The sequence below is a fragment of the Rutilus rutilus genome (genome assembly GCF_951802725.1).
Source record: "Rutilus rutilus genome assembly, chromosome: 12".
NCBI lineage: Eukaryota > Metazoa > Chordata > Actinopteri > Cypriniformes > Leuciscidae > Rutilus > Rutilus rutilus.
In genome coordinates this window covers 37,566,638-37,592,762 of record NC_140217.1, presented here as the reverse complement: position 1 = coordinate 37,592,762, position 26,125 = coordinate 37,566,638, and the positions used below count along the sequence as shown (strand labels likewise).

At 35.6% G+C, this 26,125-nt stretch overlaps 4 protein-coding genes across 4 annotated transcripts in view; all 4 read right to left on the bottom strand.

Annotated features, from left to right (window-relative positions):
- Positions 1–12,844, bottom strand: part of uba7 (ubiquitin-like modifier activating enzyme 7) — a 35,592-nt gene extending 22,748 nt beyond the window's left edge. The window contains exons 1-21 of the mRNA XM_084427081.1: positions 12,703–12,844; positions 12,511–12,559; positions 12,296–12,343; positions 11,100–11,268; positions 10,521–10,655; positions 10,318–10,424; positions 10,139–10,229; positions 9,601–9,733; positions 9,401–9,498; positions 9,088–9,249; positions 8,153–8,317; positions 7,423–7,533; positions 7,222–7,302; positions 6,056–6,211; positions 5,689–5,854; positions 5,371–5,567; positions 4,776–4,840; positions 3,869–4,064; positions 1,343–1,417; positions 484–682; positions 301–392 (exon numbers count right to left, since the gene is read on the bottom strand). Coding sequence (XP_084283207.1) covers positions 301–392; positions 484–682; positions 1,343–1,417; positions 3,869–4,064; positions 4,776–4,840; positions 5,371–5,567; positions 5,689–5,854; positions 6,056–6,211; positions 7,222–7,302; positions 7,423–7,533; positions 8,153–8,317; positions 9,088–9,249; positions 9,401–9,498; positions 9,601–9,733; positions 10,139–10,229; positions 10,318–10,424; positions 10,521–10,655; positions 11,100–11,268; positions 12,296–12,339 — 2,442 coding nt within the window. The 5' untranslated portion in view covers positions 12,340–12,343; positions 12,511–12,559; positions 12,703–12,844. The remainder of the gene's footprint in view (positions 1–300; positions 393–483; positions 683–1,342; positions 1,418–3,868; positions 4,065–4,775; positions 4,841–5,370; positions 5,568–5,688; positions 5,855–6,055; positions 6,212–7,221; positions 7,303–7,422; positions 7,534–8,152; positions 8,318–9,087; positions 9,250–9,400; positions 9,499–9,600; positions 9,734–10,138; positions 10,230–10,317; positions 10,425–10,520; positions 10,656–11,099; positions 11,269–12,295; positions 12,344–12,510; positions 12,560–12,702) is intronic.
- A 1,395-nt stretch (positions 12,845–14,239) lies between these two features.
- Positions 14,240–15,175, bottom strand: LOC311301677 (odorant receptor 131-2-like; the record flags this gene model as incomplete). Its single annotated transcript, XM_084426952.1, has 1 exon — positions 14,240–15,175. The coding sequence occupies exon 1, from the start codon at positions 15,161–15,163 to the stop codon at positions 14,240–14,242; it is 924 nt and encodes a 307-aa protein (XP_084283078.1). The 5' UTR covers positions 15,164–15,175.
- Positions 15,176–18,220: 3,045 nt separating this feature from the next.
- LOC311301676 (odorant receptor 131-2-like) lies at positions 18,221–19,156 on the bottom strand (the record flags this gene model as incomplete). The annotated part of the gene is made up of 1 exon (XM_084426951.1): positions 18,221–19,156. The coding sequence occupies exon 1, from the start codon at positions 19,142–19,144 to the stop codon at positions 18,221–18,223; it is 924 nt and encodes a 307-aa protein (XP_084283077.1). The 5' UTR covers positions 19,145–19,156.
- A 3,007-nt stretch (positions 19,157–22,163) lies between these two features.
- LOC311300658 (odorant receptor 131-2-like) lies at positions 22,164–23,087 on the bottom strand (the record flags this gene model as incomplete). Its single annotated transcript, XM_084425078.1, has 1 exon — positions 22,164–23,087. The coding sequence occupies one exon, from the start codon at positions 23,085–23,087 to the stop codon at positions 22,164–22,166; it is 924 nt and encodes a 307-aa protein (XP_084281204.1).
- Between the last annotated feature and the right edge of the window lie 3,038 nt (positions 23,088–26,125).

The window sequence follows — 26,125 nt, the reverse complement described above, 5'->3', positions numbered from 1 at the left end:
ACAGAAGGTTTTGAAAAATGTAAAAGAATCTAAAGTTATGACGTCAAATTATCGGTATTGACAGCACCCCCCCCCCCCCCCCACACACACACACATCTACTTAGTATACTAAGTTAAATACTAAGTAACTATTTATGTTTTATTTACTATTATTTTAATTTTCTATTATCTTTGTCATTCTGTGCTTTATACAAATGTTTCATCAATTCATCATTTTGTTTCATCAAGGCGTGCATCACAAAACAATTTTTATTGTGAAAATGCTATTCAAATAGATATTGACTTGACAAACATGGGTACCTTCTCAAACTCTTGCGGATGCATCCGGAAGTTTTGGTTCGTCAGCTGGAGTTTGGACAGCTTCTCCTTTAACATCTCCAGCTTGACTTTGTCTAAGAGATGCAGTGAGGGATATTAAAAGAGAGTTCTTTCCAGACTTATTCAAATGTTTTATTTAATTTCGTATTAAGCCTAACATCTCACCTTCCTCTTTCCTCTCCTCATTTTCCTCTTTCAGCTGCTGGTCGTTCTCTGCTATCTTTACACTAGATTTAGGGGTGAACTCGGGGACTTTTACTCCCTGCAGAACGCTCTGAATGTCAGCACGATTTTTGGAGCCTGTAATCCCATAGATCTGGCCGTATAAATTGGCCGCTGCCACAATGAAGTCCATGTGGGTGGTCTATAAAACAAGAGAAAAAGGTAATCATCTCAAATCAAAATACTTTTATTAAAGCTGGCAGAACTAAAGTGAAACTGCGTGTTTGTGTTTGATTTTGGGCTGAAGGGTGGAAAACTTGCCATGAATCACAAACACACACGCAGAGACACAGAACTGCAGTGGTTAACAGGAAATGATGAGAGGAAAGTGTGTAGTGCATTCAAAAAACAACACTTCCCAAAATGGGTTAACCATAGAATTCAAATTGACTGTGAAAAGGGAATTCCTTAGTTTAGGGGAAAACAAATCATACCAAATGATGATAACGTTTATAAAGAATCAAGACAATGGAAACAATGGGCCATAAAATTGAATAATGGTTGTAGAGTGGAACCATTTGCATGTCTAGCCTAATTAAAATATTTAAGAGTTTGTCTGAAAGGGTTTCTGTGAAAAGCATGACCTGTTTGCTAATGTGCCTCTGTGTTCACCTGTGTGAGTGCGTCTGTGTGTGAGGGGGTTTAACATGTTTTCACTTTGCTTTGTTAATCTCAGGTGATCAATATCAGATAATTCACACCAGGAGAAAAAACGTGAGTCGTAAAGTTAGACATTCCTGTCTGCAGGGGATGATGGGAGATTCCAGAGACTGTGTATGGGAATTTACTCAGGAAAACTTACATTGTTTGTGTCAAAGGTCAAAGGATGTGGACATCTCTTTGCGCCCATCCAGAACGGAAGTCCAGAGCTTGTTACCTAGTGAGGACCAGAGTGGCAAGGAGAGGAGAAAAAGCGTTTTTAAAAAGTGTTTACAAGATATTTTTAAACGTGTAATATCATTTGATAGTAAAACCTTATATTTTGGATATATACCTCAAGAATGGTTAAAAAGAGATAAATGTTTAATGAATATATTGCTGGTGGCTGTAAAAAAGAGCTTTACCAAAAAATGGTTGTCACACGAGAGCCCTACCCTAAACGCCTGGATGGAAATTACAATGGACATTTACAATTTGGAGAAGATAGCAGCATTTTTAAACCATAATCTGGAACAATTTGCTTTGTGCTGGAAAAAATTGACCAAATATGCAACATCCCAAAGACCTGATTTTATTTTCTAGTTAATATTTAGAATGCCCAGAATGACTACTCCCTACATGTACATAGTTTTTTTTTTCTCTCTCTTTTTTGTTGTTGTTTTGTAAAAAAAAAAAGAAAAAGAAAAAAGTTTACATTTCTGATGAGTAGATGTACGGCAAACACGACTGTATGGTGTATGTATGGGTATAGGTATGTATTTGTACGTCGTGTGAGTATGTTTCTGATATGAAGATATCCGATATAGTATCTAATGTACATCTGACTGAAGTGTAATGTTTATATGAGAAAAAGTAAATTAAAAAAATAAAAAATAAAAAAGTGTTTACATTTTCTTTTAATGTTTTTGAATATATTATTTATTTCATTGTTTATTATACGTGTAAATTTATATGCATGTATATTTATTATACATGTACAATTTTATATACACATCTATTATTTTTATATTATTTAATATTAATAATATTTTTATTATCGGTATTATTAGATGTTTGTCTATTAAAAAAAGGTATAAACATTATTTATTGTTGTTCATTTTAATATATAAAAGATACTGTTAAAGATGATATATAGTTCTATTATTATTATTATTATTATTATTATTATTATATCTAAAATTTTCTGTTTATGTATGATCAATTAATTACAGTTTAAAATACTTTATGTATACTTTTTAAATAATGATATATTTTTATTTATTTACTTTTTTATTATAATTATGATTAAATCATTGTTTATTTTTCATTTAAAAAATATTTGTATATACATTGTATTACTTAATGTTGTTCATATATAAAAAAATGGTTAAAGGCGCTATATAGTCAGCTCCAGTAAACAAGAATGGAAGACGTCTACATGTTTTGTGAACCAAATGGACGCCCTGCAGCCACACCAGTCACATGCTGATGTGAAGTGGACGTGATTGGTCACCATAAAGCCCATGTCTCCAAGCCTTTTGCTTAGAGAGACAGAGTAATGAGTTTATCATGTGTATGAGTGTGTGTGTTCGATACAATTTGTGTTTTAACAAAAAAACAGAAGAGGCTGTTGAAAAGAACAAAGGCAGACCGTCTTTTTGCACTCCAGGAAAGACTTACAACTGACAATGAGAAACTTTTATGCCAAGCAGCTCATCCAAACCTCAGGAGAACTTCATGATTGATTCTTTTTCAGTGTATTCATGCACAAACCCCTGAAACTGAACTGTGGTCTACACATCTGCGACTTCAGGTTTTGCAACTGTTATATCTGGACATGCAAGATAAAGGACATTTCAGAGTTTCAAAACTCTGTTTTCTTGTCCATATCACCCCTCCTCTGAATGAATGATTATCTCTGTGTGCAGGCACTGATGCTATGGATTAGACCTCTCCACATCCATACTGTTACACAACCATAGACGCACAAGCTCCTAGTAGAAATGATTGGTCGTATTTTTCACTGAATAAGAATCTCATATATTTAGAAAGAAATTATTGTAATATGCTGCAATTCACATAATGAAGACTTTTGGATTTATAATAAGACTTGATTTTGATGTGAACAATTTCATAAATATTTATTTTTACAAGGTATTGTGACTTTATCATGCCATCTCTCTAAACATGGTCCGTGTCCACTGTTATAGACAACAGCGCCACCTGCTGGTCCAAAGTGAAACTAACACATTCAATCACTCTTGTGATCCTAAAACTAACTTTTTTTAACATAATCATAATCAAAAAACTAAGGTATATATTGATAAGACTAGTAAGTCTTTAAGTAGTCATTTTAGTAGGTCTTTTTTATCATCCAAAGCGTTTTACTGAACAGTTTTGGGGAGAATCTCACAAAACATGACAAAACCATATAGGTTTTATTTCATCCAAAATAAAATAATAATTATTATATATAATAATAATAATTTGCTTAAATATTTTTTTTATTATAGAACTATTAAGAATGACACAATTTTTATAACAATTTAGCACATTTTCCCCCATTCTCCCATGTGATAATATATATATATATATATATATATATATTTATATATATTGCATTACAGCCTAGGAACCATAAGCTTTAGCCACTATGACATGTCCTTGTATGTTTGGCTCTCTATGTTACCTGGTCAGGGGGAAAGCAGTGCAGTAGTTGTCTAATGTGATTGTTGTAAAGCGTTTCCCACTGTTTGCGGGCCCAGCTGATACAGTCGGCCCAGTTCTGAGGCCATTCCTCGCTCAGACACCTATAGACGCCCTCCAGCATTTCCACAGCCTCCACATCCCCACGGGCGACTGTGCGATCTACAAAGGTTGGGTCACTGCAGACAGAGATGGAAAAAAGGAGTAGAGCTATCTGTATGCTATGCAATATGAGTAGCTTTTTTGTTACATTTTTTTCAACATCAATCGTTTAGGCTAAACTTTATATGGCCCCAAAGCCATTAAAAACATTTCATTACTCAAAATAAATTTACAAAAAATTCAATAAAAATTCAATAGAACTTTTTTTTTAAATATTTATAAAATTGTCAAAAACATACAGCAGAATTACAAACTTTGTACCTAAAACGAAAATGAAAATTTCAAAATATTAATAAACAACTGTAATAGAGTATTAATGATACTACAATAACACTGAGCTGTTAAGTTGGGTGGGGTGACAGCACACAGGAGGTAGTTGAGATGGAGGCAGTTGTGCTCATGCCTTCCCTTTGCGGTATCTGCAGAACACAGCACCTAAACTTCCTGCACACTCGCCTTTTTATAAACATCCTTCACTTCATTTCAGATGGAAAAGAGATCTGACTACAGTTGACACTTGTGGCAGGAAGCCAGGGAGCAGCCAAGGGTTGCACTAGTAATGAATAGCTGAGCCTGGACATGAGGATTGGGTCACATTTAAGGAGTACCATGTTGAACAGAATCTGCATCTGCTGATAACAGTTGTGCCTCTTCACCCTGTTTCCTGCACACATTTGATCTTTTTTCTCTTCTAGACTATTGACTAGTTAAAATGCATTTATCTCTACCTGAGATAGTGGTTCACATTCTCTGCCGTTTGCTTGAAAAGCCCTTCAAACTGGTCTCTGGCCCACTGAAAATGATAAAAATAATTTGTGATTCACACACACAGCCTCATATTTGCATTAAAATAGTCACTATGTGTATTTGCAAATATTAAAAAATATTTTGATCATAAAACCTTGGATATATTACATAATTATTACATACATTTATTTTATGTATTTATTTGTTTTATATATTATGCCTGGATATTTCCACTTAAGTTAAGGGCCATTCTCACCAAGGACGACAACTATAAATATAAAAATAAAGCTTTAATAACCATTCAGGTCCACACCACAACTATAACGATAACGACAAAAAGAAACAATATCGTTAGAATCATTTTCAGAATTTTTTTTTTATCAATATTTGGAGTAACACAGGACAGTTTAACTCCTAAAAACGGAAAAAACAGAAGTGTTTGTGATAGCAAAATGAGAGAAATGATCATTTGCTGCTTAAACGGCTGCTGTATTTATCAACACAACAACCTGTAAATCTGTTAAACCGAAAATGTATGATAAAATAAACTGTCCACCATTACAAATGCCTTCTTACCTGTAGTGTGTGCTCTATACGGTGCGGGAAGTTCTTGAGTGTGCAGATGGGAATGGCTTTCTGTCCTCCAGATGTGGAGGGTCCATATGATTCAGTCAGGTGTGGTACTACCACCAAAGTGTGGCCTTTACTACCCAGAGTTCCTCCCTCCAGCATGGGCTTTTTGTTGCGCACACAGCACTGGTCGAGATAGACTCCTAATGGACAGGGAAAGTAAAATGTTAAACATGTAGCTACAATATAACTTTCTCATTTTGAGATCTTCTGCTTGATAAACACTGTTGGTGTATCATTGGACCTAGCAAAGTCAGCACTCACGTGCATCCACATTATCCAGCGCAGCTGCGACGCCATCAAGCTGACTGTAGAATGAATATGTGTAGACCTCCTCTGTCTCTGCACACACACGGTTCTGGTGAGAGATGATGTTCATGTAAGGGTTCATCTCTTTAACAGCCTCCGCCGCCACCTCGGACTTCAGCCTCTGAGAAAAATAAAAAGAATAAATGTAAATGCCATATATTACAGTGGTTTTACAACAGTTAAGGCATGTGAAGTGGACATGGCTCCATCAATCATATTTCAGAGATGGACCTGTTTTAGATTACGGTCATTGATATTGTACTAAAACCATTTTCTGAAGATCAAATCAATGGTGTAGCTATTCTGTGCCAACTCTTCTTACCCCGATGTCCTGAGAGCGGAACAGAAACTGTCGATTCAGATTTGATCGCTCAATGGAGTCCATGTCAGTCACCGTAATTTTTCCCCCCTCTCCCGCACCCAGGCCAATCAGAGCAAAGTTCTTCAGCAGCTCACAACCAATTGCTCCAGCTCCAACCTGATCACAGAGACATTAGATGAGAATTGATGAATAATATTGATTAATAATCTCCAAGACTGAGAGATGGAGCAGGACGTGGGATTTTTAAGAGAGGTTAAATATGGAAGGGCTATGTTTACATGTGATGTACTTTATAGCATAAATGTACACAACCGTTCAAAAGTTTAGGGTCACATAAAATATGTTTTTTTATGTTTTTAAAAGAAGTTTCTTATGCTCACCAGAGCTGCATTTATTTGATCAAACACACCGTAAAAACAGTAATACTATGAAATTTTAAAATAAATGTTTTCTATTTGAATATATTTAAAATGCAATTTAATTTCAGCATTATTACTCCAGTCTTCAGTCACATTATTACTCTAATATATAATTTCTAATATGCTGATTTGCTGCCCAAGAAATAATTCTTATTATTCTTATTCAATAAACCGACGTTAAAATGGTTGTTATAATTTTTTCGGATTCTTCGATGAATAGAACGTTCAAAAGTACAACATTTATTTGAAATAAAAATATTTTGTAACATTATAAATGTCTTTATTGTCCCTTTTGATCAATTTAAAATATCCTTGCTGAATAAAAGCATTATTTAAAAAAATTATTTACAGACCCCAAACTTTTGAACAGTAGCATATGCTAAAATACTACTTTATTATTACTTTATTAGCATAAAACTGACATGAACAAACTGGAGAATTCCCGGTTTTAGTAACATTCAGAGACACCAAAGTAAGAAACCAAAAAATTCTCCCCTTAAAAAAATCTGGAATATTAGGTTGATTCACACAGGAAACTCTGACCTACATATCCTTAGTGCTCAACAGGAAATATCACATGACAAATAAAATATTTCCTGTGCATTCTACACCACTGACTCACTGATCTGCTCACTGCCCTGCACAACAGATCAACAACAAGTAACTGACAGTCATCCAACAGGGTTTACTGAAACACAAAAAGAGTAATGACCTCCTCTGCTGGCGAAGCAGGAGAAACACACTCACCAGAAAATAGTTCTGCTTCTTCAGCTTGTCTTGAAAATCAGATCCAAACACAGCAATCTGCCCATCATAGCGGCTGTCTCTCTGCAGCACAGAGGATAAAAATCACTTTATCAGAAGCAAGTGAGTACGTTCTTCAGAAACAATCCGTAATGAGACTTTTGTATTTTCTAAATACTGCGAATGAGCTTGCTTGTTGCTTACAGGAGCACAGGCGTCTTCAGTAAGGACAACTCCGTCCTCCTCTAGAGGCAGGCATTCCAGGGCATCGAAATACAGCCACTGCCTGAGAGGAGTGAATTTACCACTGCATGCCTGAAAGATTTCATTCACATGTAGTCATTAAAAAATGTGCTTATATAGATAGACCATGTTCACAAACTCAAATTATGTGTCCATCAAATGGTGATCCTGATGTAAAATATCATTAACACTTTCCCCGCCAGCATTTTTTCAAAAAAGTGGCTAGCCACTCTTAGCATTTTTTATCATTTTCACAAAACTTTCATGGACACCAGAATATTTTGTTGTATGAACATCTGAACATGCAAATACATCAAAAGAAAGAACAGAGCCTCTGCTTTTAATCAAAAACATTCTATTATAGCTTCCTTAATGCATTCTTTTTTTTTTATCAACACTCGAATGTGAGTAAGTTTCATTAAAAAAAGCTAAGTTTTGAACAAAAAGCTGAGAAAAGTAAAAGACTACAACATGTGCATTAGAAATGCGTTTATCATTTGTTTCTGCTTCTAAGCCTGTGTTTTGATCTTGAGATTCTATACTCTTTCAGAAGATGAATAATAGCGCCCTCTACCGTATAACAGTGAAAACATGGATTGCAAAAAACATTCTGTAAATGGCGGGGAAGCGTTGTGTCATTAATTATGGAAAATTCCATCAATTGCGGGTAAAGATAAATGATCGAACTCACCTTCACCACCTCCTGAGCAGCCAGCCCTCCAATGAAGGCATTGACAGGTGCAAGGTCACCGCTGGCAACCAGAGATAAATTCCTTACAACATCTTCATCAAGCTCATCAAACTTTGCATCTGTACAAAGCTCTTTCGTGATAGTAAGCAGCACTTCAGCATCAGCCTACAGAGGGCAGCAAAACACAGAGATGAACTGTGAACCCCCAGTTTCACAGACAAGTCTTAAATCTAGTCAGACTAAAATGCATGATTGAGCTGTTTTAACTTAAAGCAACATGCACTGACATCTTAAATTATGTCAGTGACATTGTTTTGTCTCTAGATGAACACCAGTAATGCTTTTTTCTAAAGCACATTTATAAAAGCCACTTAAATGTCCTAATTGAACTAAGGCCTAATCCTGGCTTAATCTAAGCCCTGTCTGTGAAACCAGGCCTAAAAGTGACGATGCAGATCAATGCATTGCATTACTATTATAATAGTAGTTTTAGTTGCTTATTATTTCAAAATATAATTCCTGGCCTATTTTTAGTAGTAAAAATATTTTTGTTAATATTTCATAATGATGTAAATTGTTCTTTGAAAATAGTTATGAATCATAGTGATTAGTAAAGTAATCAAATCACATTTCTTAATGCATTGCATTTACTTAATTGCAATTGAATTGTCAAGTATTTGCACATGCAAATAAAAAAAAGATTCATATAATAATACTTTTTTTTTATTATTATTATTTTTATTGTTGAATATTGAAATATGGCAATAATTATCAAAGAGTCAGTTTTTCCACAACGGAACAGTAATATTACCTTTCTCAAACCTAAAATACTTTGCATAATAACTGACAAATAGAGTCTCAATATGGAACATTTTGATACAATGTGTGTACTTTAAAACACATTTCCAGCATAAAGGTGTCATGGTATGACTGACCTGGGATCTAGGATGGGGTGTCCGGCTGTATTTCTGAGTGAACCTATGCAGGGCCTGGAAGGCCAGGTGCAGAGACAGGTGTCTTTGTGTCTTGCCATAATCTGTCATCTCCACAAGCTCAGGATCTTTGAGCGCTTCATCCAGAGCCAGATTCAGAGGTTTCTGCATGCATTAAAACATCACCTGAGGAAGGTGCCTTGCTATAATGCTGTACGTTGACATCACACACTTCCAGGTTTCAAAAGCGTACTAACTGTACATCATGACAACAGCATCTTAAATATGGAATAAATCAATAGCAGGTTACACTTACAAAGTTGAGGAATTCAGGCTGTTTCACTTCAGTTACAACTCCACCCTTCACATACTCGGAAAAGTTTGAAGTGTCACAAATAGTGAAGGAGTAGCTGTCTAAAAACATTGACAAATATCTTTGTTATTAAATGAACTGCATGCTATCCACCATTCCCATTCTCAGCTCTAGACATTTTCCACATTTCACATAACACCTACCCCTCACTTTGATCTCAATGGGATTGCAACTGTTGACTTCGGTCATGCCTTGAACCTCAGAAAAAGTCACAAACATGCCATCGGTGAACTCATGGCTCTCTTCATCTGTGCATGTCACTATGCCTGGATTCTCCTATGATGGAAAATGTTACATTTTCAGCTCAAATTATTTAAAGCATAGTAAAAAGGACGAAAAAAAAGAATTATTGACAGGTCAGTTGTAATAATAATATATAAATAAAAGAATACATTTTGGGCAACTTGTTTTGAAAATGAAAAAATGAAAATCTGCCATCAATTTTTGATTCAGACTTTGTTCATCTTTGAAACACATGAAGATATTTTTTATTAAATTTCTGTCCCTTCTGTCAAAACTTTGCTTTCAGTGGAGGGACAGAAATCTCTCAGATTTCATTAAAGATTTCTTCATTTGTATTTCGAAGATGAATGAAAGTATTATAGATTTGGAACGTGAGGGTGAGTATCCCTTTAACAGGACCAAACTGAAAGTAAAAATGCGATTTTAGTCACGTGTCACCTTGCTGATATGAGCAATCATGGCTGAGACTGGAGTTTCTCCATTTGTGTCTCTGACCTCAAACGATTTGCCAAAGTCACAGAACAACTGCCTGCAAACCAAACACAGAAATCAGAATATGATTTAGCACTATTTTAACCATTTTCACATATTTTATTGATTCACGGGATGCAGCCTACCCACAAAGCCCTCTGGTGTCAGCCACAATAAACTTTATATTGTTTGAGTGACAAAACGCTCCCACACGTAGCTGCTCTTCTAAAGGTGAATTTGTGAGCACCACTACCTATTGTAATAAACACATAAAATAAGACGAAATTAGTTCAAAGTCAATTATTATTATTATTGTTGCATGGACATATGAGACAGGATCATAACTCACCTGGAACTTGCTGAGGAAGTCCTCGTTGAGTTTGTTAGTCCAGGCAGACACTCGAACGTAGGCGTTCAGACTAGAGAGCTGCTTCTCAGAACACAAGGCCCTGTTCTGACCCAGATCAGCATCTTTTAGGTAAAACTGAAGACAAAAGAGGTTATATAATTTATCCTTTGTAAAGGTCCCACAATAACAACTAAATTAACCATTTTCATATTTGTAAATGACCCGGCCCTGGATAAGCGGAAGAAGATGGATGGATGGATGGCATATTTGCAAATATGACTAGCTTTTTTCCATGGAACACAAAAGGGGAGTGGCTCTTTTGTAGGAAAGAAAAATGAATCAACCCCTGCACTTAAGCTCTCAAATCTCATTTGCAGTTGCATTTAATTGCAAGTGCATCACAAACGTCACATGACACGCAAAAACCAATAATGTTTGAGTGCACACATCACCGTTCATTTTCATTGCATAAAAGCTCTGAGCATCTTTGAAGCGTCTTCTTTGATGGTTTGTAAAGGATTGTCAGACTACTTAGTTTTTGGATTAACTTTTCATTCAATTGCATTAAAAGGTCATTACCTGAGAAGACAGATCTCTCCACTCCACCACACCCTCATCCTGAACGGTCACTGATCGAACTCCAGCCAGAATCACATTCTTGGCAATTTCCACGCCAAGACCTCGCATTCCAGCAACGAGGACATCAGCCTTTCCCATGCGACGCATTGCATCATGGTCAATCACATACCTGTTGTGAGATGAAAAATTGCCCCGTGCATAAAGCGAAATTTCCTTACATGCTGATTTATTATTTAAAACATTTGACGGTTGCCATTTAAAATAAACTTATTTTGTGTAACAGAGTAAATACAATGTTTATAGGGTTTTTAATCTAAATTAAAATAAGCCTAAATTAAATATAACAAATACTACCACAATGTATATTTTGCACATTTAAAAAATGTATGGGATATTTTTACATAAAAGTAAGCAACTGAGAATTGGGGAAAAATGCTCTTTTTTATTAACCAGACATAGCTGCTTATACAAAGCAGGTCGCTTTTATATGCAAGTACAAATAAATGGGAGGAAAAAATAACCAATAACAAAAAGAGGGGAAAATGCTTTTAAACACAGGCATCATTTTCCTTATGTATTTTTTTATTTTATTTTACACAAATCCAATTCACTTAAACTAGCCTAAATTGAGTTTATATGAAACTAATATAGTCCCCCCCTCCCCTTCCCTTCCCTATGAAAAATACCAGGAAGAGTCTAGTTGGGATGGGCGTAACTTTTCATAGAGCAACAGAAAATACATAACTGAAATTCCTCAAACTCAGTAAGTAACCTGACCTCAAAAAGAGAATTTAGACAACATTACAGCTGATACAACAAACTAAACAACTAATGAAAGCGTCTGTACAGAAATACGTATCTTCACATGTCTGCTTTTAAACCTATTGTCTATTAGGTGTCCATTCCATTAAACAAATTTCTGAACTTTTATTACAATTTGAGGGATCTGCAAAAATATAAATCTTTAATTGTAAGAAGTAGCCTACAATGCACATTTTTTTTCACTGGAAATATAATACAAGCATTCAGTTTCAAGAACCCTTAATTTAGTATTTCAGTATGATTGCTCAAGTAAAATGAAACTTTCAATGATAGAGTCAAAAAACACACAAAAAAATCAATATGGGGAAACCAAGATGCAAATAAGGAAAGTTAGGTTGTATGTGTCATGTAAGAATATTTTACAATACACTTACAGCTGTCGAGAATATAATCCCTCGTCAATATCAGCCTGAGCCATTTTTCTGCAAGAATGACAAATCATTATCAGAGGTAGGCTACTATTAACAAGGAAGTAGTCATGTGTCAGATACCATGGTACTAACTGATTTCCATATTCATGTACCATTTACATGTTACAATCTAAAAATACTGTTAGTATTATTATGGTGCGTGTCCAACATGTTAGTACCTTTGTAGTTTTTTGCAGTGATGGGTCTAGACCTGTTAAACCCCTGGGTCTGGGTGTAAACAATGCATTGACAGTTTTCAAGGATGAATTAGCAAACAGCAATGTGACCAGTGACGAACTCATAAATATGACAACTGTATAATTCAATAACGAGCTATTATCAACGAGTAAGGAATATTTTCAATAATTTACCTTTCTGCGGAGTTTGGCGTTTGCTTCCTCTGTCAAAACAGAAAGTCAAAGTGTAATGATTCAGAGGAGTGGGTTTCACTTTCGTTTCTGGTTTTGTTGTGTTCCTGACATTGTGTAACTTGGCCTGTCGCGCACATTCAGCCATTTTGAGTTATTAAAAATATAATTATGAATTGTTTATTGTATCTTCGAAAGGTCCTGTCACTAGATGATGAGATTCCTCGGGTGAGGTCAACATAACATATACCTCAGAATAACCACATGACGGCGCTACTAATCCATTGAAATAACTGAATATGTATGAATATGTGGCTAGAATTGAAGAATGCACAAGAAATAAGTGACAGGGCTGGCTAAGCGACCTGGCATTTATCTCAAATTGGTCAAGACGATTCTAAATAATACTCCGAATTTTCGTAGATAAAGTTTCACTCTGCCATTTATCAGGTGTAAATTATGATCCAAAGCGTTGCGTTGCCGACGTTTCCGGTCACGTGATAACTAATACTTTTTTCAGTTTTAGTCAGCGCTTACCTGGATGGACCATTCACAATCATTTGTGATTTTAAAAAATAATATTCAATTAGTATGTCGGGCAGTATGGTATATTTATTCATTTATATTCATAATTATGTGTTTTTATAACATTTTAAGCTTTCTCAAGATTAGGCCTCTAACAGTTATGGAGTCTGCAGTTAGGCTACTTTATGGCCTGGCTCAATAAAACAACGTCCAATATTTTACAGATATACACATCGATTTGATTTATACAGGCATGCTTTGTGTAGGATAATTAATACAGATTTAGAACAATACTTTCTTGATCTCTGCTTTAAATGAATTGATCTGGTAATATTTAACCTATTATAAACAGGGGATACACAGATTGTTAAAGAGGAACATGTTGTTTCATGCAACATGAGACAGAGTAAACTAAACATCTTTTTTGAATACATATATACTGGGGCCCTGGAAATGTAGGGCTATTTGCACTTTTAAGCCACACACTTAAAAGTAATTGTATTCAACAACGTCATGTATTATACACAATGTATTAAGCCTGTATTAGGCCCAGACTAATTTCCATAATGTTTGAAAGAAAATTTCCATGTGCTGCATGTGCTTGTCTCGCAGTATGATCATACATTCAGCTTAAGGGTTCACTTTATTAACGTTAGTCAATATACATATTTTAAAATCAACTAAATCAATGGGCAGTGAAGGACCAGTAGGCCTACATATAAAGTCAATATTTTAACAATATTGATAGGCTATTTGAAAGCCTGCTTAATTGTTATATGCCAGTTTGACTAGCCTACACAAAACTTTTCCATTTTAAGTCAAAATACTACCTCAGTCTTCCGAATGGACATTTCTCTGAGCCCGTGAGGGTCACAATTATGTTTTCTGCTTCAGGTATGCACCCTTTAAAACATATTTGTGCAACAAGAAAAATGTTAATGACTATTTCCAATGTCGACTAGCAGCAGCAACAGTCTCTTTTAGTGACCCATATGCCCATAGGGCCTATATATAATCAGAATTTTGATGGCACAATTTTTACAATTATAACTCTGCATGTAAAGTATTCCTTCATTTGTTTCATAAACTTCTGGTCTCGGACCCCATAAATCAATGGGCTCAGTAATCTAGGCATTATATTTGTGAGCAGATAAATACAGAAAGTGATCTTAGTTCTGTGTGCCGGGAAAAAAGGATTAATAAATAAGTACATAAAAGGGGTGATATAGGAAAGCATACAAAGAAGTAACTGGACGCCATGCAACAATATTGTACCCTGAGCCTTATTTGCTGAACCCTTTGAAGCTGCCTTTCTGGCAGTGAACAGGACTCTGCAATAAGTAGATATGAGAATTATCCACACCAAAGACATATAGATGATTTGTGATACAGTGGTGTTGTCCTTGTGGGCTTTGGAAGTAAACAAATTGAATGGGTAGCAAAGTACAACAGACCTGAAGAAAGATATGGGCTGGATTGAAAATAAAATAATGATATCTGCCAGAGAAGGTATAGCTCCTAACACCCATAGCAAGCATATAAAGATGTAGGTTCTTTGTGGAGTGCAAATCTGAGAGTGATGCAGTGGTTTACAGATAGCAATGAACCGTTCTATGGCCATACCAGCCAGATTCAAAGGAGTGATCATAAAGGTGGTTGAACCAAGAGCAATCAATATGCAACACCACGAAACATTAATAAACGGTAAAGCGTAAGTCAACACATACAAAGTTACTGATATACATATCATGAGCATGTCATTGATTACCAGGTGAATGTATAAAATGTATCTGGAGTCTCTTGTAAACATTAGATTAGAAAAAAAGGTCACTACTAACATTCCGTTGATGAAATTAATGATAAAACCAAGACTAACAATCACAATGTTTTTGGCAAGAGCTTCTTCATAACTATCCACAAACCAGATCGTTGAGTTCATTTCTGAGAGAGAAAACAGGACAGTGGTTAAAAAGGGCACATATTGTATCTAGTCCAAGCAGATGATAAAAATCACTTTTGATAACTGAGGTTAACATTTTCCAGGAGCTTATCTCATAAACAATATTTTTTTCCCCCTAAATTGTAATTCAAATTACACCTAAACCTGCTTAGACTTACCTAGACCTGAAAAACCGGTTCTGGACTGTGGGAAGTACGAAGCTCACATGAGTTTTAATTAGTATAACGTGCTACTTTGTTATTTATGGTTTGTGGAAAGGGCAGAGATCATGAATATTAAGCCTGTTACCAGGGATCATCTAATATTTGCATTCATGACGTCATTGCAATATAACAGCAAGCATTTGAAAATGCATCTGACATGCAAACGGTTATAGCACTTTGCTAAGCAGTTTCTAGGGTGTTCTCAGTGGTTGCAAAGCAGGAATGTACATGTTTGTTTATGCAGACTGATCTCATGAAAAAGCATTGACAGGAGATTGATTTTTTTTTCCATGAAGCACATAGTGGCCAGAAGTTATGTCCGGCCTAGGAACATTTATATTTCTATATTTATAATGGTCATGCATGACATCACTCTACCGCATCTTTTTAAAAAAACATAAATTCAACTTGTAACGAATAATACTAAATCCAAAATGTAAAAATGTCTACTCCACTTCACTGCAAGAAAGTTTGCATTCTTATCTAAAAGGTCACGCTGTTACATATCGATTTGTTATTGGTAACACATCTTCACGTGATACAAATTTTCAGGTCAGTGCTCACCAAACTTGGGCTGTGTCCGAAACTGCCCCCTATACCATTAAATAGGATACCGTTTGAGCCATTTGTAGTGGTGTCCGTGGTGTCCGGTGACCCATAATGCACTGTGATGGTCGTGCCGAATGAATTCCAGCGTCTCGCCAGAAGATGGCGCCCGCAGCTGAATCATCCATCCATTCATTTTCCAAACCACTGGTCCAATGTGGCTGCAGCATATTCATTTGAAACTTAGCAAACTGGCAGCTCCAGTAGTAAGATGAAAAGATTTATCTTGAACTATTGGAAACTAGCTTGTAAAAACCTTAATTTAACAATTTAATAGTCAAGTAAAAAGGAAATTATACCTGTATGATATTAAACAGCAGGGAAAAAGCGATAGCCCTTCTGCGCACTAAGTGTTGGAATTCACTCACCCCGCCCTTTTCATTCATTCCTTCAATTGGACTATATTAGTGGGGTAATGTAGTTAATAGTGAAGGAGGGTATAGGGGGCGATTTCAAACACAGCCTTGAACTTTGGAAAGCAACGAAATTTGAAACTTCTTCTCTTGAGCATGCGTTTCTGGTCTCACACACTCGCATGCATTTGAATGCAAGTAAATGTAACGAAAAGTGTAGAGTGACCACCCCTTTGATTCATTGCTTCTGCCACGTGGCAAATGAAAGAAAGACTCCTGAAGATAATTAGTCATTTATGTGTAGCCTATCCTAATTTATCTTTGGTTGTAAATAAATATAATAATCAAAGATCATTTGTGTGGACGTGTTCCTGGAATTGTAACACCGTCTACACCGGACACGACTACACTGGTCACGCTGCAACAGCTAAAGGCTGTCTAGGACACGACATAATACCTGTTGCAAAGCATTTTGTCCTTTGTGTCAGTACCGTACGTCATAAATAGAACTAGGCATCAGTTTACTGTCTGAGATTTGTCGCTCACATTGCGCTGCATTCAGTGTAGAATCACTGTTTATAATAAGTTTTATTCCTTTTAGTTGCATCCGGCTATGCGGCTAGAATTGAACAAGAAACAAGGCTAAGCAACAAGGCATTTATGTCAAATTGGTCAGATAAGATGAATCTAAATAATTCTCCAAATTTTCGTAGATAAAGTTTCACTCTGCCATTTATCAGGTGTAAAATATCATCCAAAGCAGTGCTAGACAGGGAACCTGTCACGTGAAAACTGATACTTTTCCTCGATGGACCATTCACAATCGTTTGTGATAACACATTAAATTAAATAAAAACACATTTCTATTAATATGTCGAGCAGTAAGGTATATTTATTCATTTATATTAATAATTATGTTTTTGTATACCATTTGACGCTTTCTCAAGATTAGGCCTCTAACAGTGGTTGTAGTCTGTTACTTTATGGCCTGGCTCAATAAAACAATGTCCAATATTTTACAGATATACACATCCATTTGATTTATACAGGCATGCTTTCTGTAGGATAATTCATACAGATTTAGCACAATAATTTCTTGATCTCTGCTTTAAATTAAATGATCTGGTCATATTTAGCCTATTATAAATAGGGGATGAACAGATTGTTAAAGAGGAACATACTGTTTCAAGAAACATGAAACAGAGTAACTAAACATCTTTTTTGAATACATATATACTGGGGCCCTCAAAATGTAGGGCTATTTGCACTTTTAAGCCACACACTTAAGTCATTGCATTCAACAATATATCATGTAGCTTATTTAAAAGAAAGACATGTATTAGGCCTGAATTAGGCCACAACTATAATTACCATAACATTTAAAAGAAAATTTTGTAGCTGACTAGTCGAAATAGCCTAATTAATTTATGAATCATAAAAAAAAATAAGCCCCATGTTCTGCATGTGCTTGTCTCGCATTATGATCATTGTACATTCTAGTTAAGCATTCATTTAATCAACATATATCAATATAATATACTAAAATCAACTAAATCAATGGGCAGTGCAGGGCCAATAGGCCTACAAAGTCAATATTTTAACAACATTGATATTGGATAGCCTTTTAGCAAGCTTAATTGTTATATGCCAGTTTGACTAGCCTACACAAAACTTTTCCGTGTTAAGTCAAAATACTATCTCAGTCTTCCGAATGGATTTTTCTCTGAGCCCGCGAGTGACACGGAATAAACAAACGCAAAGTCAAAACATAATTGTGCAACAAGAAAAATGTTAATGACAATTTCTGATGTCGACTAGCAGCAACAGTCTCTTTTAGTTGACTAATCGATCATGCCCATAGGGCCTATATATAATCAGAATCTTGATGGCACAATTTTTACAATAATAACTCTGCATGTAAAGTATTCCTTCATTTGTTTTATAAACTTCTGGTCTCGGACCCCATAAATCAGTGGGCTCAGTAATCTAGGCATAATATTTGTGAGCAGATAAATACAGAAAGTGATCTTAGTTCTGTGTGCTGGGAAAAAAGGAGTAATGAATAAGTACATAAAAGGGGTGAGATAGGAAAGCATACAAAGAAGTAACTGGACGCCATGCAACAATATTGTATTCTGAGCCTTATTTGCTGAACCCTTTGAAGCTGCCTTTCTGGCAGTGAACAGGACTCTGCAATAAGTAGATATGAGAATTATCCACACCAAAGACATATAGATGATTTGTGATACAGTGGTGTTGTCCTTGTGGGCTTTGGAAGTAAACAAATTGAATGGGTAGCAAAGTAAAACAGACCTGAAGAAAGATATGGGCTGGATTGAAAATAAAATAATGATATCAGCCAGAGAAGGTATAGCTCCTAACACCCATAGCAAGCATATAAAGATGTAGGTTCTTTGTGGAGTGCAAATCTGAGAGTGATGCAGTGGTTTACAGATAGCAACGAACCGTTCTATGGCCATACCAGCCAGATTCAAAGGAGTGATCATAAAGGTGGTTGATCCAAAAGCCATCAATATGCAACACAACGAAGCATTTACAAATGGTAAAGTGTAGGACAACACATATAAAGTTACTGATATACATATCATGAGCATGTCATTGATTACCAGGTGAATGTATAAAATGTATCTGGAGTCTCTTGAAAACATTAGATTAGAAAAAAAGGTCACTACTAACATTCCGTTGATGAAATTAATGATAAAACCAAGACTAACAATCACAATGTTTTTGGCAAGAGCTTCTTCATAACTATCCACAATCCAGATCGTTGAGTTCATTTCTGAGAGAGAAAACAGGACAGTGGTTAAAAAAAAGGCACATATTGTATCTAGTCCAAGCAGAAGATAAAAATGACTAATGATAACTGATGTTAACATTTTCCAAGAGCTTATCTCATAAACAATATTTTTCCCCCTAAACTGTAATTCAAATTACACCTAAACCTGCTTAGACTTACCTTGAGCTGAAACAACGGTTCTGGACTGTGGGAAGTATGAAGCTCACATGAGTTTTAATTAGTAGAGTGTTTCTTTATTTATGGTTTGTGGAAAGGGCACACTGTAAAAAATGAATCATGAGTCTTGTAATTTTCATTAAAAAAATTGAGGTGATCATTAAAAATATTATGTATATTTCATTAAGAAAATTGTGGTTCAGTGTTTATTAGAAAATATTGAGAACATTTCACTAATAAAACCAAGAGATGCATTTTCCTATTTTTTTTAAGGAAACATACACAATTTTAAGGCTTGAATGAGGAACTGATAAACCTCATAAAATTAAGGAAAAGGGGCTACCTATTTATTTTAAGAGAATTAGCTCATTTATGCGGTTTTATTTAGAGACGCCATTGTTTGTTCCCAGCATGCTTTGCACATGGCTGGAAATGGAGAGTAAATCTTGAAATTAAGTGTTATTTCATGTGTTTTTGAGTAAAGGGAAACATCTGTTAATGTTTAATGTTCAGGTATGTTTGACATTTGAAAGAGTTTCTATTATGTTAAAGTTTTGATCGTTACCATTGTGCAGAAGAGTAGGGCTTATGGTTAGGTTGTGAATAACTGCATTTTTTAAATATTCTGAAGCATATTGTTGCATATATGTAGCAATAACTCTGCTAGTGATGGTGCAGTAGCAAGTTTGATTCTTTACTGTCCTAGCAACATACAGTCTTTTAATAAAACAATATATCTCAAAGTAAAATATAAACAGGTCATATCCATTCACTTGAGAATAAAAAATACTTCAAATAAAAAAGCACATTTCACTAAAAAGTTGTAATTCATTATGTCATAGACTAAATAAATTAGGGCATTTTACATGATTTATTCAGGTAGATTTCATGAATGAAATCAAGCTTTAACTACTCAAAAATATTATGTGTAATATTGTTACCATCATTTTTTTAAGTAAATAGCAGTAACATTTTTTACAGTGCAGAGATCATGAATATTAAGCCTGTTACCCACAAGGATCATCTAAAATTTGCATTCATGACATCATTGCAGAATAACAGCAAGCATTTGAAAATGCATCTGACATGCAAACGGTTATAGCACATTGCTAAGCAGTTTCTATGGTGTTCTCAGTGGTTGCAAAGCAGGAATGTACATGTTTGTTTATGCAGACTGATCTCATGAAAAAGCAGTGACAGGAGGTTTCATTTTTATTTATTTATTTTAAGCAAAAATTGGAGCACAATAGTGGCCAGAAGTTATGTCCGGCCTAGGAAAATGTATATCTTCATCCTTTATTTAAATATTATACAATTTTTTTTAATGATTTTGAAAGCATATTGCATGCATAGTTGTGCTTGGAGTCAGTTGTTTTATTTGTGATAATAACGCAATGAATAAAGCCCTTGATATCCACTAGAGGGCACTCCTCCCTCGACCATTGTCATTCAATCAAGAACTGCATTCCCCATGACCCTTTGCCCAGACTCATGTGTGATTGCATTCAGACGCTACTCATTACAACAGTGGTTCTCAATTCCAGTCCTCGGGACCCGCTGCTCTGCACATTTTGTATGTCTCCCTTATTTAACACACCTGAACCAGATCATCAGCTCATTAGGAGAGACTCCATGAACTGAACTGAGTGTGTCAGGTAAGAGAGACATACAAAATGTGCAGAGCAAGGGGTCCCGAGGAGGACTGGAATTGAGAACCACTGCATTACATTGTTTACTCACCCTATATACGCATACGCCTGTATTTTTTTTCGGTCTCTCATTGCAAAATCTTGTTTGTAGTCATGTACTGCAATTCTAAGTGCTATTCTGGTTTCCCGTATTTATGATTTTGACTCTTTTGCCTGTTTTTTTTTTTTTTTTTTTTTTTACTCTGTCTGTCTGTGTTTCCTGCTGTTGCTTATTTGGATTGTTTGCTTGTGTGTTTGACCCTGTGCCGGTTATATGGATTTTTTTATTCTGGACTAACCCTTAACAAACAACTGCATTTGTATCCACAACCTGTGTGTTTCAGAGCAGTTACGTGACTGAAACATGTCAAATTGTGCAGACATCATTTTTGGCCAGGCTGTTATACAAAGAAATTATGAACACATGCAAAAACAACTGATTACCAATAAAATATTAATAACTGATTATGTTGTAATCAATGTATGCTTTTTTTCCTGTGAGCTACTTGTTTTTCTATGCATTGTTTGCATAGTAAAATAAAACCTGCAGCTTTACCCCTTTTTTGCCAAACAATTTTGTCTGATAAATCTCAACCAAGTGTAGGCCTACGTTAAATCATTGTAAATAAAACTGTATAAACTTAAAATGCAAAGGATCAGAATTTACACTCCAATATTTTATTAAAAGTAATAATAATAATACAGTACTATCATTAACATTAAGAAGCAGTTTTCCCATATTGTAGTTTGGTTATGAAGACATTTTAATTGATAAAACAATGGTACAGTCCAATATAAAGACAAAATTTGTAGTTGTGATTTCTTAATGGATAATTCCCATAGTTAATGGGATTAACTATTGTGTGAACTTCAGAAGAACTGATTTCATACATCCACTAAAAATCACCAAAACACCAGCTAATTAAAAGACATTAAGCAAAATGACTCAGAAAACTGAAGTAAGTTCGTTCATCACTTATTTGTATATGCCACATGGTTTGATATTTTATCTTATTCAGTTGCTTTCATACACTTTTAAGTGTAAGTGTCATTAAACATTTTTTGGCCACTGAGAAGATTTTCAAATCTCAAATAAAACAAATGTCATAATTAAAAATAATTATATATTTCAAATGAAATGTTGCCAAATAAAAATCATAATTTTGATGGCACAATTTTTACAATAATAACTGTGCATATAAAGTATTCCTTCATTTGTTTCATAAACTTTTGGTCTCGCACCCCATAAATCAAAGGACTCAGTAATCTTGGCATAATATTTGTGATTAGATAATTAAAGAAAGTGATCCTAGTTCTGTGAAAAGGAAAGAAAGGACTGACAATCATATCCAAAACAGGGGTGATATAGGAAAGCATGCAAAGAAGTAACTGGACACCATGCAACAATATCGTACTCCGAGCCTTATTTGCTGAACCCTTTGAAGCTGCCTTTCTGGCAGTGAACAGGACTCTGCAATAAGTGTAAATGAGAATTACCCACACCAAAGACATATAGATGATTTGTGAAGCAGTGGTGCGATCCTTGTGGGCTTTGGAAGGGAACAAATTGAATGGGTAGCAAAGTACAACAGACCTGAAGAAAGACATGGGCTGGATTGAAAATAAAATAATGATATCTGCCAGAGAAGGTATAGCTCCTAACACCCATAGCAAGCATATAAAGATGTAGGTTCTTTGTGGAGTGCAAATCTGAGAGTGATGCAGTGGTTTACAGATAGCAATGAACCGTTCTATGGCCATACCAGCCAGATTCAAAGGAGTGATCATATAGGTGGTTGATCCAAGAGCAATCAATGTGCAACACAACGAAGCATTTACAAGTGGTGAAGTGTAGGTCAACACATATAAAGTTACTGATACTGATATCATGAGCATGTCATTGATTACCAGGTGAATGTATAATATGTATCTGGAGTCTCTTGTAAACATTAAATTAGAAAAAAAGGTCACTACTAACATTCCGTTGATGAAATTAATGATAAAACCAAGACTAACAATCACAATGTTTTTGGCAAGAGCTTCTTCATAACTATCCACAATCCAGATCGTTGAGTTCATTTTCCGGTTCTTTATCAGTAAGGATCTGGATCAGAAAGAGGAGACAGTGTTTAAGAAGTGACCTATAGGCTTAGCTTATTCCTTAGACTTACCTTGGAGTAGAAGAACCGTTCTGGATTGAGGGCAGTCTGAAGCGCACACGAGTTTTAATCGGTACAGTGATACTCATGTTATTTATGGCTTGTGGAAAGGTCACAGATTGTGAATATTAAGTATGTTGGTCATTGCCCCTGGGTCACTGTAAATTTGCCTATCCAAACATTTACTGTTACTTTCATGACAGTGGAATATTATAACTAATTGACAAATCAGTGCAGTTTATTGAAGGTTTGTCTGAAACTTCTCCATCATTAGGCTACCTAGTTTGTGGCAGCATTTGCATTGCATTGAAAAATGTGTGAGAACAATTCATAATGCAAAGTTAGTAAATATTGCACTCTGAGCATTGCCACAACAGGCACTATACCATCACTATGATGGACATTTTACAGTAAATTTTGACTTTCTTAACAATTACTGTCATAATCAGATCTAGTGAATAACCATATAAATTAGTAACCTTACTAATATGTTAATAATAGTATTGATTTTCAAGAAACAGTGCTGTTAAACCCTCTACACGCACACACTCACAGCACTACCGACAAGCAATCATGTGTGGATGCTTAAGCCGCGGTCACACTAGACTTAGAGTCTACAATTTCTATTTCTATATTTATGATGGTCGTCATCACTCGACGGCATCTTTTAAAAAAATATATAAATTCAATGTATAACGAATAATACTAAATCCAAAATGTAAAAATATCTACTCCACTTCACTGCAAAAAAAGTGTGCATTCTTTTAATTCATCTAAAATTGCAGAATACCAATAATGCACTGCGACAGTTGCACCGAATTAATTCCAGCGTCTCGCCAGAAGATGGCGCCTGCACCTCAATCATCCATCCATTCATTTTCCAAACCGCTGGTCCAATGTGGCTACATCGTAACATCATACAGGTGTAAGAATTGAGTGGAAATGCCGGACAGTCTGGTTGAAGACAGGACCTTGCTGGAAATTACCATTTGAACTCACCATTTGAGACAAAAGTCTCACCTCAGAATACATCTCTTTCCCTCTTTCCCCAACCTCTCACTCTCATGCTAAAATCACCTGAGATTTACACACAATCTATATGGTTTAAATGTTAACAATTATCATCCAGATTTATAAATGTTTGGTATCATTTGAAATGTCTCAGTGCGACTGGTACAAATGTCTAATTTCCAAATAAGTAAAACAAACGGTTATAAGGTTTTTAAGAGTTTAGAGATAGCTGACACACAAAGGAAGGTGGTCTTTCTTGAGACAAATGGTCTCCTACCCCCCAAAAGGTGTTCATTAAACAGATATCATTAAAACCCTTTTCATTTATGGAGTCAGATGAAATAACGAGAAAATACGTTTTCAAATGTATTGCATTTAATCAAAAAATACTTTGCCTCAAGAAAAGACAGTAACACGTAGAGACCTTCCGCGCTGGTCGCATCAGTTTACTGTCTGAGATTTGTTGCTCACGTCACGCTACATTCAGTGTAGACAGAATCACTGTTTATAATAAGTTTTATTGTTTTTAGTTGCCTTGCGCTGCTCGCATCCGGTGTAAACAAGGTGTTACCCTGCTCAAATTAACAAATTAATTTTTAAATAAAAAACGACTGCCATGGCAGAGCAACGGTTTGAATACAACTTTGCTGAGCAAGTTAGTTAAACTGAATACTGTGTTTTATAACTACCCACAGTACTTGAATTAAAGCTCTTCTGTTTTAATGACAGACATTTTAGGGCCTATGTGAGAACTGAGGCTACCATCACAGTAGATCAAGAACGTATGTCGTATGTTCAACAGGACAGTGCACTTGAAGTGAATTGGCCAAACTTAAACCTGAAGCATTAGTATGCAGAGCTGCTAGGTGCCCAACATGCATTGCGGATGGTGCCAAACTGACCTGAGTTACTCTGCAAAATGGACAAAATCCACCAAATTGGTTCAAAGGGTTGTTGTTAGCGTTATATTGGTTGTAACTATTTACTTTTTGCATGTTATTTTGTAGGCTTACCCTCTTCTAACTGTGTAGACCATTCATATTCAAATGGTGGACTGCGAATGTGAGTATGGCTTGTTCAAAGAAAAGAAAAGTTGATAGTGAAAATTGCCTTTTCAAAAGCAAAAAAATATATATATTTACAGATGTTGAAGAACGTATGAATGAAGTTGCTGAGACCAAATCGGCGGTCTCTATCACCACAGATGGAGCTCCATCCATGATGGGAAGAGGGAGGGAACTGGTTGCACATTTGAAAGAGGACACACTGACCTGATATCTTACCACTGCATTATACACCAGTCTGTTCTTTGTACCATTCTGGGCCCAGAGTATGTTGAGGTCATGACAACAATGATGAAACTGATCAACTTTTTAAAAGCATCGTCGTCCCTATACAGCATAGTCTATGAGGATTTATGACAGAGGTCAATGCCAACTATGGTGACTTTATACTGCACAACAATGTCAGATGGCTCAGCAAAGGCAGGGTTTTGGAGCGCTTTTGGGCCATTCGGGAGGAGCTCAAAGCTTTCCCATCAGAGCAAAAGAGTTTTTGGAAGATGTGGAGAAGATGCAAACAGCTGCATTTTTATCAGACATTACATCACATCTTAATGAGCTCAACGTTAAGCTGCAGGGACAGAAAAACACAGTATGTGATTTGATAACAGCAGCCTGGGCTTTCCATAGGAAATTGAAAATCTTCAAGACTGATCTCCAAGGTGAAATTGTCCACTTCCCCAAACTTTAGGAGCAAGCCCAGGGAAAGAAAGACATGACATCCCAAGCTGATTTCAAACAGAAACTGATGGACAACTTTAAGACTCGCTTTGATGATTTTGTTCTTGGAGGACAACTGCTGCTGATCAGAGCCCGTATTTATCAAGCTTCTCGAAGTGCCAGCTTAGTCTTAAGTGCTGAGAATTCATGAAATTTACTGCTACTT